Genomic DNA, 15,659 nt, shown 5'->3' on the forward strand with positions numbered 1-15,659 from the left:
TTCGTTTTATTATCTAGGAGTACTGTCATAGTTCGAAGTGATGAAATAAACTTATGACCCGTCATCCTCTTTATTTATTAGGCCAGTATTTCTTCCATGTGATTAATTTTTATTTGGTAGTATCCACCATCATTTAAATTGAATTAATTATGATCGTAGAAAGAATAGAATGGAATTTTAAAATCGAGTGCAGTATATTTTTCCCCATGATGTTAATATCGGAGTTCAACAGGTTTTTGGAGTGTCGGCGATAAGAAACATTTTTAATGAGCTTATATATAGCGCAATATCCACTAAACGTACTCGAAGCGCTTTACGAAGGGTCCCTGACCAACAACAATACGAAACATGTAGAACGAGACATGACGCCTGTTGGGTAATAATACAATTTCTTTTCGACAGAGACAACGCTGTTAACGGCCAGGTACTCATTTTACACATGCGTATGGTTAGAGAATGCAAGTAAAGAGTCTTTTCCAAGGGCTCAACAATGCACCGAGCGAGGCTCGAACCCAGGACCTTCCGATCCTAAAGCGAGTGTCATACCACTAGACCACATAACCGCAGTGGACTGGATGGGGAGAACAACCACAGAGGCAGGACAGTTGAAAACAATATCACAACCAGACCTGCCTATTATTATTGTAGAGCTACCGAGTTGTAGCCTAACTGCAGAACTACAAAATAATATGCAATTATAATCCATTAATACGTCTTGAAGAATACCAGCTGGCGCCAGAAGTTATAAATTCAGAATTGAATTAAATTTAACTGGTGAGTTGACGTTCGAAAAATGCTAAGTCACATTTTTATTATCCTAAGGAAACTGCCATACTTTATGTTTTATTTAGTGAGTTAAAGAGTGAAATACTTTTTTTATTTGCCTTATAGAACAACACCCTAAGCATTTTGAAAGAGCGGCGTTTTTCCTGTTTATTCCAAAGTGCCTAATAGATTCAAAGGAAGAGAGAGAGAGAGAGAGAGAGAGAGAGAGAGAGAGCGAGAGAGAGAGAGTTATCTTATTTTCTCTCTACAAGTGACTAAACAGTATTTTGAAAGTCATCTCATCAATTGTTAATTTCAATGAAGTTAATTTATTACCCTTCTTCTTCTTCTTCTTCTTCTTGTTGTTGTTGTTGTTTTCTTTCCTTCTTCTTCTTCTTCTTCTTCTTCTTCTTCTTCTTCTTTCTTCTTCTTTCTTCTTCTTCTTCTTCTTCTTCTTCTTCTTCTTCTTCTTCTTCTTCTTCTTCTTCTTCTTCTTCTTCTTCTTTATGGCGGATGCTTGCTGGACGGACGCAGCACACAAAAAACCCCGACCCCGACGGAACACCATTCAGGTTTTCAACTTTGCCATACCTTCTGCCTCTGTGGTTGTTCTCCCCATCCAGTCTACTGAGTCTAGAAACCATCTTCTCCTTGACCTCCTTCTGCTCCGCTTGCCCTCGCAGGCACCCCCATTGCAAAACATTTTAACTATTGTATGTGTATAGCGACTTCATTCCCCTGATGGAGATACGAGCTGATTTTAAACCCTCTCCTTACCAACTACAGGACAATCGTCACATTCCTTATGATACCGCCAACATTTTTCTTATTCAAATTTCTGTTGTACATCAAAAAAAATTAAAGAAAATTAACACTGTGTTGTAGAGCATGTTTTGCTAAATAAATTATGTTTCGCAAAAACGTTATTGCTATTATGGCAGAGTGATAAACAATGTATTTTTGTGTTAGTTGGGTGTGAAGTTCTGGGGAAGATCCTGAAAATGGTTTTAAGGAGAGAGTTAAGGTACATTATTTTCAAGACACAAATCTTCTAATCTACAAATTTTCAATTAGGCAGCTCTAGCAATTCAGATGAAATGGGAACTGCAACATACATTTCTGCTCACCTACATCCACACACACACACACACACACACACGCACGCACACAACATTAACAACAAAGTCCGCTCAATTTGCTGTAACCAAATGTTTAATCGTAGAATAACATAAATGATAAAGTGAGCGTGAAAAAGAAATTTAAAAAGAGAGAGAGAGAGAGAGAGAAAATTAATGAGAAGGAAGCTCAAGAAGTTCATATGATTACCTAAACATACATTATGATTGAACATTTTTTTTTTCTACTTTATTTCGAACTCAGTTCTAATTTAATGTCTACCAAAGCAGAATCGTAATGCAGTCGTCTTCATGACAGACCAAAAATTTTAACGTTTCGCCCAAAAAAATATTTTAAGCGCAAGGCCTTTTATAAAGCAAACTTTCTGGCTAAATTGTTTAAAATGTTGGAATCAATACTCGCCAATCAATTTAATTGCAAACGATTCTAGTGTCCCGAAAAGCTGTAAAAATTATATATATGAACACACTTAAATATCAATCTTTTCAATCTTCTCTTGCTTTAATTTCAAATAATATTATTGGATCCACCAATCATAAATTTTAATCTTTATAAATTGTATTTTCTATAAATGTCGAGTCTCATCGTAGGCATTTTCCTAAACCATGTAACTCACTGGTATTTAGTTCAAATCGTGGTTTAAAATGATAGAAACTTGTTACTTTTTATGATTAGCCGATAGAAAGGCATTTTAAATGAGATTGTAGCATTCTATGTTTAGAACACAATAATAGCTATACCAGTCACTTCATCTTGCTGACGTAAGAGTTTTCAATTTGTTTATGCTCTTAGTTATGATTTTGTTATAAATAAGTAGTTGTAGTAGTTGGTGAATTCCATATCAGGATGTAAGTTTGATAGTATTTTGATTAGAAATCCTGATTGCATGATTTTCATAAAACATAAATTTTACTTCATTTTCAGTTAAAATTATCACAGATTTCTTGTTTAACAGAGATACTTGGATCACATTTTCATTTAGGGCGCTTCCGGTTGGAATTATCTACGTTGTGTAACACTTAAGTCGAGATTTTGTCATGGCCTTAATCTAAGCAGTTGACGTAAGTAATGATTTTTCTTTCAAATCAAATTGTTGGTGATAAAATTTGCCGTTACTCTTCTTTGCACATAAGCACTAACACGAAAATATATTTTATTTCTTAATTATAAATTCAGATTTGACTATGTACACAGAGCCCAAAATTGGTAGAAATGTGGATTGTTCATCAATGTATGCATGTCTATGTTACGGTATTGTTTGAGATTATTTTTTTCGTATGTGATTTTCACCGATGTCCCCAAGTCTCTTGGTTTTCTGGGAAATTTTTGTTTCGCACCCACGAGATAAAGAGCAATCAGTGAGATCCGGGTTCTTTTTAAACTGATGGTGTTTACACAAATAGATCCATTAGATTAGTCAGTTCCTGGTATTCAGTATAAGATACACACTAATAATTCAGGCCAAAGAAGAGAATAGGTGAACTCGAGGTCAAACTATCCTTTATTGTTGAATATACTGTTCTAAAACATATCTTTTTGGCAAATAAGTTGAACGTTTGCCATATGTAAAATGGATGTGTTGGAAATGTGTAGGAAATTAATTGCGAAGCCAATGAAAAGTTAATGCTGTTAAATCGAAAATACATGGAAGTGTAAAATTTGTAAACTGTGTTATGTCCTTTTGAGCTCTAGGATTTTACTTTGGTCTTATACTGAACAACTTTAGCAGGGTTTTAGTTTGGACACAACAATCCATCAGCACAACAATAGTGTTACTATATTTATTATAAATCATTTCACCAATTATAACACTGAACCGAGGTGAGTGTCAGTGTTGTTATTTTTCTTCTTGCTCAAATTATATTATCTGGTAGTCGCACTCAAAGAAACTCCCCAAGAACTTATCCCAACATCAAAAATTTCAAATACAATCATGTATGTGGATGGTATTTAATTCATATTAAATTACTATATCTAATACTAAAACTGCTTTTGTTATTAAGAAAAGCCACATACTGTTGAATTATTTCCTCCGAGTTACTTAAACAAATAGATTAAATGTTGCAATGAAGAGTGCGAATTGACTGCAATTTCTGGAATTGTTAATACAATTTCAAATAAAAAATAGTGTTTCATCAGAAGCATTGTTTTCATTTCATTTGACTAGGTCTACATCAAAAAGAATAATAAATAACTTTAAAATCAAATGTGAATTTTTAAAAACCAAAGAAACGAAATAAAAAGTTTTTAAAGAATAAAACGTGATCAGAAACAAAAATTATATAAGTTTTATAAAGGTAAATAAATCGTAGTGGGTAATTTGTCTCAATGAACAGTTTCGGAAGTAAGCAAGCTTTCAGGTAGTATTTTCTAAAAATGAATTGAATCAACTTCGTATGTATGTTAATTTTAAATGCCAATGAACAGACCGTTCCAATAATACGAGTTCAAAACTTAATCATTTCGACACATTTAGAAGTAGGTACTAATATAGTTATGAGGTTGCAATAAAAATAATGGTCATTGCGGCGCATGTGACGGGGAAAAAATGAAGGAACAATCGCGTTATCATCTATTTTGACGTATTTTTCAATTGACGCACTGTCGAAAAAAATTTACGATAAGTAAATAATGCCAATAGGATAGCGTGCGTCGTTTGCAAAACGAATGTTGTGGAGGACAAAATCGGTAGTAGATAATGATCAATTCAGCTGGTTCGAAAATTTGGTTAATGCATTTTTCAAAGGCATGTCTTGCTTCAGTCAGTAAATGTACAAAATGCCTTGCATCAATTCCTTTTTTATTTTTCAAAATGCCAAAATATTTTTATTGAAATAATGTTACATTTGGATCACTTACGCCATGGAACAATATTTTATCACAACTTCATACACAAAAATTCAGCTCATCATAATCCGAAACTGTTCATTTGATAGTCCAAGGGCAGTCCGTGGTCGTTGATCCTTCTTATCGGCAATACTTTTATCCTTCCGCGCCCAAAGAGTCGACAACATCCAACCATCCTAAAAAAGATGGTCTCTTCAGAGACTTTTGTCCTCGTTTGAAAACGCCGGATGTCCGTCGAATGACAACAGAGACATTTAAACACTTCTTCTTTGTTTTCCCCAACAGCGTATTTCTCCAATGTGATGATAACCTTCCTCCATATCTCCAGCTGTTATCGAAATACGTGTGACGAATTATGAGACATTTTTCATTAAAAAGAATACAAACAATCTTAAAGCTCATAGCTCAATATATAATATCTAAGACAATAAATCTGGAAACTTACAGATTATAAAACTAACAACTATCTATATTGGAAAGCATGAATTATCTTTGTAGAAATAGCCATATCTTGTCAAATTAGTCTGAAAGCCAAAATATAAAGCATTATAACTCATTGAAAAAATAAAATGTAATTGTTTTAATTTAAAAATCCAATGAAAAGTGTTATGAATGTTAAAAACTAAAACAAAAAATTAGAATATGAGATGGACATTGAATCATTTAGTAATGCTTTCAAATCTGTATAATAAATGACTGGGTCAAAGACTGAAGTGAATTGGGAATCACATGCTTTTACATGGTCAACAATCATCACAGAGTAAAATATAAACAAAACACCATTCCTGTGGGAGAGAGCTTAATTTACACAACATTAACTGTTTATTAATTTTCCATACTGTTCATACTTATATTTTTTCTATAATTTGAAATATTATAGTTGTGCTTTAGGACAACTTACTGGCAAAATTAATTTTATGTAATAAAAAATAATATCGAATCAGTCATTATTATTTCAAACATTCATGCATATTTAGATGCTTTATTATATATAAAGTGATCATGCTTTGGGCTAATAAGTGACAATATGAAATATCTTAACAGGATTAAGTAACGGTAACATGGAATGGAAAGCAAACCACACTAAACATTGCAAACATATTTAACTTCAGATTTTCTTTTCAAATAGGGACGGCACTGACTGCTCGTCACCCCAATGTGTCCGTTCTGCCATGGCATCTGAGAGGCCCAATAGTGTGGTACCCCTGTTCCTTCAGCCATTCGCCTGAAATTGTCGGAGAGACCAGCGGCAATGATTAGTGGGTTATATCAAATAGACGATATAAGAACATGATTATAAACGTTAAACATAATTTTTCATGAAACGAAAAATAAAATAAAAATTTAAGAGAGAAAAATTGATTACGATGAATACATACCGAAAGTACGTTGAGAAAAAAGAATCACATATAGAATGGCATTTATCGCACTAAGGGATTGTCTCAATTACTTACACAAATAATTTAAAAGGGTAGGTCCATAATGAAGAAACAAAGAACAATTGGTGCACCGCTCATGAAATATTTCATAAAATATTTTGGAGATGACTAGTAAAATGAATCAGTAAGGAAAACCAGACATTCGCTTCCCTCAAACAAATTTGGAGAGCAACGGGATTATATTCCAGCACTAAAATAAAGATTTGTATAAGTAATGCCTTGAGCGTTTTACTCCATGGATCAGAATGTTGGAAGATCACAGAGGGTGTCATCCGGAAACTTGCAACGAATCTTCAAGATATTCTGGCCAAACACAATCTCAAATGAGAACTTGAGAGTGAGAGATGAAGTGGAGTCTCTGGAGAGTCTCATTAAATGGAAAAGATGGCAATGGTTGGGGCATGTCTGTCGCAGACCTGATGAAACACTGATAAGAAAGGCTCTCCGATGGACACCCCAAGGCAAGATGAAGCGAGGCCGCCCCAAGGAGACTTGGACCGTAGAGAGGGACCTATAACAGAGAGATCTGGCCCTTGAGATGACCCCAAGAATAGCTGCTGACAGGACCAGGTAGAGATCCCTTGCATCGCCTCAAGTGCCAGCAGGCCCGGAGAGGATTGAGTGAGTGAGTAAAGTGAATAGTAAAAACGTTTTAAAATGATAAAGAGTTGAACTTGATGCTAAGTAGCCAATACTTGTTTTTATTTGGTATTCATATAGATCATAACCATCCTAGCGTGTTTATGTGGCAGCAATCCCTAATCCAGGAATGCCTAGTAACGAAATATACTTAGAATCTGTTTATTCCCCTTTGTCAATTATTCTCAAAATCGAATAAAAGACATAACACAACAATGATATAATAGATGAAAAGGCATGCCGATGTAGAAAGATTCTGTTTCTATTACAGGAAAAAAGTGTGATGAAAATGTATTAAAAGTTTTACAATATCGTTACAACAATTCAATCATGCTGAAGAGAAAAAGAGATTGTTAGTTTGATTATAGATAATAATAAAACAAATATAACTGAAATGATAGAGATTGCCTTGCACTGAGATGACTGTTAAAGACGACGATAACCATGCTGTTAGTGATAAACTGTTATTTATTTATTCAAAAAGAAAAATGATGCATAGAGAAATGGAAGCAATAGAATTGGAGCATAAAATTGGTGAAGAGATAGAAAATGAATTCCATTGACATGTTTACGACATGACGAGTATTTGAATTCGGTCGCAGCATTCAAATTCCAATTTTATGAGATGTAGCTTGCACATAACAATTATAATAAGCTTAAAAGATGACTAATATACTCAATAGATAAAACATTTAAAATTTGAAATATAAGGAGTGCGAACTAAATCTCTGGTAGAATTTAAAATGCATCCGAATTCTTCCAAAATGCAGTGCATTGAAAGTTATAGCAAATAAGCCGAAAGATTCAAAATGTAGAAGCGGAAGAAAGAATAATGAGTTGAATTCTCATTTTTCTTTCTTTTAGTTTGTTTCCGTTACTTGCTTTGTCTTTCATCTAGATAGTAGTTATATTTTCAGCCTATTTTTCATTTCCATAACATCGCAGAGGTCCAACGAAGCTAAAGCCGTCCTCCTTTAGACCACCTTGAAATATAAATGTAAATGAAGTCGTGACTAAAACCATCTCTTGAATTTTGCGATTAGCTTGTTGAAATGCAAATTTATGCCACGAGAACAACGTATTCAACTCAAGACCGGATTTATTCCAAAGTATTTTGTGAGTTGAGAGGCCGAAAAGATATTTATACATGAAAGATATGGTATACTTTGACGAGACCGTTAATGATATTACAGTACTTGCAATTTAAAACAAAATTTCATGGCACAGGTAACCTTAACTTTAGTCATGTATATTGCACATGTTTTACTCATCAACATTATCTGACGGTTGATGAATTGGAATTACATAAAAAGTAGTCTTCTGGAGCTGTTATAGACAGTAGCAACCCTTTTGATGAGATGCCAGTCTATAGCAAAGTACTTGCCATTAGATCGAACAGATCCAGCTCTTCAATCATTGCTGAGTGTGTCATCTGTGATTGAACTCGGTCACTTTGTGCCTTAAGTGAGTGCTCTGACATCTGAGCTTCGGGACCCCCTAATGAATTGTAGACTAGTTGAAAAAAACAAATGTCGTAATAATACAATGTAAATGATTTAAAACAATGTATGATCAAGAGATCTTTCCGAAGAAAATAGAGTATAAGCTATAGCGTTTCGAAAACAATCGAGATAACGCAAAGGATGACCAATTGAAACTCTATGTTTCAATTTTAAAAGATTGGAAAGCAATGGACAAGACAACAGGTTAGAGTGGAGAATATGTTTGAGGCAATTGATGGACTGATATATATAAATCTTGAATTTAGTACTTTGGTAGCAATAATGTAAAAAGAAAGAAAAGTAATGAGAGAAGGAAAGAAATCAACAATGAAGATTTGTAACATGAAAACAAACCAGCACCAATGTTAAATCGAAAAATATGACAAATCAAGAGTCTTTTTGTTTCAAGGAGAAAAACAGCAGCTTTATAGTTTTTGGATAATTTCACTAAATAATGGATTAGAGAAAAGTATAAGACTGGATACCAACAAGATGACATTGCAATCACATGAATATAAATGTCAAGAGTAAATGGATTGTGTTGCTTGGCAATCGAAGTTGGCTCAGGAAAAAGTAAAAAAGAGGTTAGATATTCATGTTTGCAAATCTGAAGTCTGTTTTAAACGATTGAATATAGTTGATAACATTTGGTCTCTCACAATAATTATTTGTAAAATCAGGATATCGTGTACGCTCAAATCCTTATTTTTAGCATACATTTACAAGAGTGACGTTCAAAATGTTTTCTATCAATCCAGTTCTTAAAGATTTAGTCGATATTTAAGTTCAGAAATTCTACCCAACTTTATTGTAACAATAGACAGAGGAAATTTAAAGGACATGTGCGTTAACATACTGTCTAAAGGCGACTTTTCTTATAAATAGACCGCCGAAAGGGGACTTTTTTTTCTGTGAAAAACTAATCATGGTGTTGAAACAAGATCTCATTGGTGACTAAAGTTGGAGATTTAAAAGCTCGGGCACATACGATATAATATCATTTTTGCTTTGCTCGGGAAGTACCATTTTGTGATGAAACTTGCAAACACTACGGATTGGCAAAAGGTTATGAGGCCATGGTAGTTCTCAAGTTCAATTTGAACAATATTTTAGACGTATATTATATGAACTGCTTTCCAAAGATGATACCATTGACAATAAATATTGTTTGAAAAAATAGTGGCGTACATAATCGAACGCAAGCTTAGACTTGATTCGCATCTCAGCAATTTCATAAACAACCATTTTGACTTTGCTTCATATAGTGAGATGCCAAGATGAGCCTCTTGATTGTAGAAAGGACTACACAGGACTACCTTCCTATTGTAAATTCCTGCCCATCAATGTTTTTGTTTATTCATCTTAACAACGCCACTACCACATTATCTCATTCGTCTGTAGTGTTTCATTCATCCTGTTTTTTTATAAAAGGGAAACCTGAAACGTCCATTTTATCTGTTTTCGTATATTAAATTGAAGCTTACATTCAATTTTACATTTTTATTTATTTCATCGAGCTTCGAGCAGCAACATTTACATTGGTTCTAGCTCAAAACGTTATACTGTAATTAAAATAAATAACAAGATAGATGACTGGCGCTTAAATTCAACAAAATACCATTGTTATTACATACTCTTTGTGGCATGAGAGAACTTGTACAATTGAAAACAAATTCTTCAGTTTGGTTTGCAAAAAGAAAATATTGCATTGTCGTATTCCCTTTATTATATGCGTATCTTAAGTGACCAAAGTTAATGGTTGTCTTTACTGACAGACTTAAAAGTTTATCAAGTATGATTTGTAAGATGAATGAATTATTGAATATGGCTGTATTGTATCTATGGACGCATGCCGTGAACAATGTGTGTGTTACTTCGCGTGTGTCAGTCTGTTCTTAGTATCCAGTTAGTAAATTGTTTCCATAAATCTCTGTCCAGTTCAAGTTTTTCTTAGCTTTTGAGGGTCATCATATGTATTAAGAGGCTGAGGAAATTGGGTGTTTCCTTGTGATGTTGAAATCAGTTCTTCCGTTGTTGTTTCTCAATACATTTGATATTTTTTGAGATCTTGATTCAACGTTGTTGGAAGTGAAGTTGGGGTATGCCATCTGTATTTCGCTCCTTATTTGAAGTTGTCATCCATCAAGGTGTGTGATGGAATATATCGCTTTATTCGCTTACTGACTGACTGGTTGTACTCTGCATCTGTCATATATATATCCTCATTAATGATTTTGTCTGGCGAATTTACACCAATAACTCGTCTCAATTGTTTGCGATGAATGGAGTCCAGGGTATCCAAATTCTTTTTTTGTGAGATCCCATGCACCACAGATGTACATAGGATTAGCAGCACTATCGCTTCGTTACGGCGTATTCTTTTATTTTCATTAATGATAGTCGTCCTGTTCCAGAAGTTTTGTAGCAATTTTCTCCGTTTGATGTCTTCATTGGCATTACTCAAGTTTACGAGTTTTCTTTCACTTTTCCATTCCGCTTGTTGCTTGTAAACCACTGTTACCTTAAGTTTTCAATGTCCAGAGAATTTGATATTGTAGGTATTTGCTGCTTCGCCTGGTCTACTGTATCAAATATATCAACATCGTCTGAATAGATAACTTCGCGGGTAAGGATTTAAGAAATCGGGAGTTTTTGTCTTAATTCTTTTATTACTGCTTCCAAATATACGGTAAAAAGAATTGCGCTGAGACTGTCTCTTCGTGAGTTACCAGCGATGTTAATAGTGAAAATCTGTTTCCGCACCAGATGAAAACGTTAATGTTTGCCAGCAGTGATCTTGGTCGGATATGATCTTTTTCGAGAAATGAGTTTTGTCCCTTCAAAAGCTTTGTTCTGCTGATTTGTAAAATGATATAATAATATATTTCATAAAAACATCACTGTAGTTAATACGTATATCAACCCCCTTTCTCAGATCTAACAATGATTAGGTACGTACTTAATTGCGACATTATTATCATAACATTAATCTGAACTGATATTAACAAGACGTTTAAGTTTCTTCCGTTCTCAATTTCATTCCGTAACGTAACCTCTTCGTTGCTATGTAATAAGCTATGCTACTCTTTTATTCCGGCAAAAATATATTTGCGTTAATCATTCGTTATTCGCCTCATATTGCTGATGGTCCGAGCCGTCAGTGTTTAAAATCACGGAACAAAACCCCTAATCACATCAAGGGATTTCTAATCGATCTGTTTAAAGGAAAGTTTATTTTCAATTATAGTCCACTCGTTTTCTTCCAAGATTTAGAGTAGAACAAAGGTGAACGTTCTAAATTTGTCAGGCGTCGCAATTTAACAATTTGAATCGTGAGAACCCTGAATAAAATCGAGTTATTATTGTTGCTAATGGAATTAATATGAAACAAGGATTCCGTTCTACATACTACAATGAGACCGGCAATTGCCGACACAAGTTAAAGTACCTTACCTGTGTCTCCTGCTACAAAGGCATAGACTGGTAAATCATCCTTGTAAGTAAGATACCCGTCATCTTGACGCCAGGTCGGGTCATTAGAGTCACAGTTACAGACCTCCTCAGGGGAAAAACACGTGTTGTTCATCCCGCACGCACAGCTGTGGGATCCTGGGGACGCCCCTCCAAAGTAGTCGGCAATACCTCTCGTTCTGTAAAGGTTGAAGGTGAATAAACGAGCATCTTTTATTATTTATATCCCCTAATCAAATATCTTTAAGACGAGAAGCAATAGTCGAATTACTACGCTATCATTCTACGCTATCATTTAAGTGTGTTTCATAGTTAGATATCAACTGGAAACATGACCGCTCGAGTTGTAGTTCTAAATATTCAATAACTCGCTGCATTCAAGAAATGAGTGTTTTATGAGTTTGTTAATAACTTTCCAATCTTTCTTGAAGTTGAAACTGGTGTCTCGATTATTCAATCAATACAGCAATCATTTCACAACCAGGGGGACGATTTTCAGTACTGAATTAGGGTTGGGTTTCTCTTCTCTTCTTCCAACACCCCCTTCTCTCTCTCTCTCTCTCTCTCTCTCTCTCTCTCTCTCTCTCTTTCTCTCTTTCCCCCTTCCCTCCTTCTCTCTCTCTCTTTCTCTTTATCGACTCTCTCTTTCTTCTCGCTCTCTTTATCATCTCTATCCCTCAATTTCTCTTCTCTCTCTCTCTCTCTCTCTCTCTCTCTCTCTCTCTCTCTCTCTCTCTCTCTCTCTCTCTCTCTCTCTCTCGACCGCGTACAATCTGACCTGGGAGGACAACAATAGAAACAACAACGATAATAATGATAATAATAATAATAATAATAATAATAATAATAATAATAATAATAATAAAATAATAATAAATAATAATAATAATAATAATAATAATAATATAATAATAATAATAATAATAATAATAATAATAATAATAATAATAATAATAATATTAATAATAATAAAAATATTATTATTATTATTATTATTATTATTATTATTATTATTATTATTATTATTATTATTATTATTATTACTACTACTACTACTACTATAATTATATTATTATTATTATTATTATTATTATTATTATTATTATTATTATTATTACTATTTTCATTATCATTATTAATACTACTATTATTATTATTATTATTATCATCATCATCATCATCATCATCATCATCATCATCATCATCATCATTATCATTATTATTATATTATTATTATTATTATTATTATTATTATTATTATTATTATTATTATTATTATTATTATTATTATTATTATTATTATTATTATATTATTATTATTATTATTATTATCATTATCATTATTATTATTATATCATCATCATCATCATCATCATCATCATCATCATCATCATCATCATCATCATCATTATTATTATTATTATTATTATTATTATTATTATTATTATTATTATTATTATCAGTTTTTGAAATAGAAATAACTAGGTAATCCAGTTTTATGTCAAAACTCCTACCTGTTAAGCCAGCCCGTGGTCAATTTGTTGTTGTCATTGTAGTTGTGAATGAGAGCAGCAAAGCACTCCCAACTGATGTACTGTTCACAGTGTGCCGACAGGTCTACGACGGATGTCACCTGCTCAAACGTTATGTTGTAGGTGAGCTCTACCTCGTACTCACGTGCTCCCTCCCAGCCCTGTACTTGCACTCGTTTTTCTTGGTCGTGTCCTGATGGAACGAGCAATATAAAAGTAATGCATCAAAACAACAGGTTTCGTGGAATAGATAGAATGAAGTGACGTACTTCGGGTCTTTGTTATTGTTTTTTACCATCCGCGTTTATGAGTAATTCTCACTAAACTGTATTAACCAGTTTATAAACGTTTAAGGTAACACATAGTTTGTGTTTTGGTCCATTATTCTTCCGGATGGCAATGTTGTGAGCTTCTTAGCCGAACGACCTGGTGTCTTGTGCTAATCGGTGGCTCAGTGGTAGGGTATCTCGTCTTGTCAGAAAGTCAGGTGACATTGATTTTGATCGTAGCCATCGTTAACTTATAGCCTGACACTGATCAATAATGTAGTTTAAAGGTGAGTCTCTCTCTCTCTCTCTCTCTCTCTCTCTCTCTCTCTCTCTCTCTCTCTCTCTCTCTCTCTCTCTCTCTTTCTCTTTCTCTCTATCCCTCCTCCTTTACAAATCGTGAGTTATATTCAATAGTTCAATAAATGCTCTCACTTGTCTCCTTGAGCATCACTAACGACAACTCCCTAGGCGCTGCACAAACCTAAAAGTTGACGTCAAAATATAAGTCCTAGTGGGTTCTAGCGTAGCCATCGTTAACTTATGGCCTGACACTGACCAAAAAATGGCGTCAAAATACCAGTCTTTGGCCACAAAGGAAACAAATCGTGAGTTGTGTATTCAATAGTTCAACCAATGAAATAACTTGTTTCCATGAACACTACTAACGACAACTCACTAGGCGGTGCAAAAACCAAACAATGACGTCAAAATGCCAGTCTATTTGGGTTTCAGTGTCTGGCTATAACTACCGTTAACATAGCCTGACAGCAGAACCCTCTAGGACTGGAAGTTTGACGTCATTTTTTAGGTTTGTGTCGCGTCTAGTGAGTCGTCGTTAGTAGAGCTCATGGAAACAAGTTATTTCATTCGTTGAACTATTGAATACAACTCATGATTTTTTTATTTTGTGGCAAAAGACTGGCATTTTGACGTCATTTATTTTTGTCAGTGTCAGGCTATAACTTTACGATGGCTCCAGTTCTAGAGTCAGGCTTGAAGTTAACGCTTGCTACGCACTGATAGTGAAACATTCTGATCCTGACGTTATATCCTACTCAACACAGAGGTGAAAGAGTATATGACTAAAGAGCGTATAGTAAGAGCATTAATATAGTAATATAAAGAATGCCTAACAGGGGCGGGTACTGTTTGAAGTGAAAATTTTGTTCCATATTGCCTGCTCGGGGAATAAATCAAACATTGCCACTATGACAACAGCGATAATAAAGACACGCATCGGCGAATGTCATGACCTTCATCAACTAAATCACTGTCATAACAAATGATGACAGTATTCAGCAGTACATTGGCAAAACGTTGTTTCTCACTGGACTTGGCTGACTGGCTTAAAGCATTCCGTTTTCGATGTTATACAGCTTCGCAGCTCCGGCCGTTCTGTTATTCAAAACGACCCTCATTTTATCAAACATTCTTAAAAGCAGAGGCTTCAAAGTCTATGTTTTAAGAATTCATTACAAGTACAAATTGAAGGCCATCGATATTTGAAGTAAAAATAAGTTCTGGACAAAATAGAATTGATGTGTTTTGTTTATGTACTTTTTAGTAGAAGTAAAATGTGATTTCATTTTCCTCGGACTAAACATGTCGTGACCTACTGCCTCAATCTGGGAATACGTTGGAAATTAAGCATTTAATTTAGTCAAAATGAGCAGATTAAGGAAAGTTATCTTTGTTGAAGTTTAGGGAAATAAAACTAACTCGTCTTAATAAATGTAATATTCATTCTAAACTTAAATTTCGAAAGTTCGGCTTTAAATATTTAGCTCTAAAGATTAATGTGGTTGTAACGAAATATCGGTTTGAGCGACGTATACATCTGTTGAGGTCTATATGATCGAACGCAACAACAGGCTTGGTTTGACCTTGTTGTTATTGACTACAATTTACGTTGGTTTGAGACACAGTGGTTTGAGGCGATTGGTCAAATACGGATCAACTAAGTACAATTTAACTGGGACAGGTCAGTCACGATTGTCCGAGTTTTGGGTAAAGATAAAGACTGACACAGTTCTTTGTCCTGGTCGGCTGGTATTTCCA

The 15,659-nt window shown here is 34.2% G+C and overlaps 1 protein-coding gene across 18 annotated transcripts in view; it reads right to left on the reverse strand.

The window, feature by feature from the left end:
• Positions 1-1,959: 1,959 nt before the first annotated feature.
• LOC144974676 (SCO-spondin-like) overlaps positions 1,960-15,659 on the reverse strand; it is a 116,924-nt gene continuing 103,224 nt past the window's right edge. For 14 of the 18 annotated variants that reach the window (XM_078917917.1, XM_078917800.1, XM_078917854.1 and 11 more), the window contains 3 exons: positions 13,315-13,525; positions 11,783-11,979; positions 1,960-5,974 (listed from right to left, as the gene is read on the reverse strand). In XM_078917917.1, the coding sequence (XP_078774043.1) occupies positions 5,898-5,974; positions 11,783-11,979; positions 13,315-13,525 (485 nt within the window). In that variant the 3' untranslated portion in view covers positions 1,960-5,897. Of the gene's footprint in view, positions 5,975-7,705; positions 7,811-11,782; positions 11,980-13,314; positions 13,526-15,659 lie in introns of all 18 variants that reach the window. The other 4 variants (XM_078917934.1, XM_078917793.1, XM_078917925.1 and 1 more) reach the window with 2 other exon arrangements.

This window comes from Berghia stephanieae, chromosome 1 (genome assembly GCF_034508935.2).
Source record: "Berghia stephanieae isolate SIO BIC M18660-M18661 chromosome 1, UCSD_Bste_1.3, whole genome shotgun sequence".
NCBI lineage: Eukaryota > Metazoa > Mollusca > Gastropoda > Nudibranchia > Aeolidiidae > Berghia > Berghia stephanieae.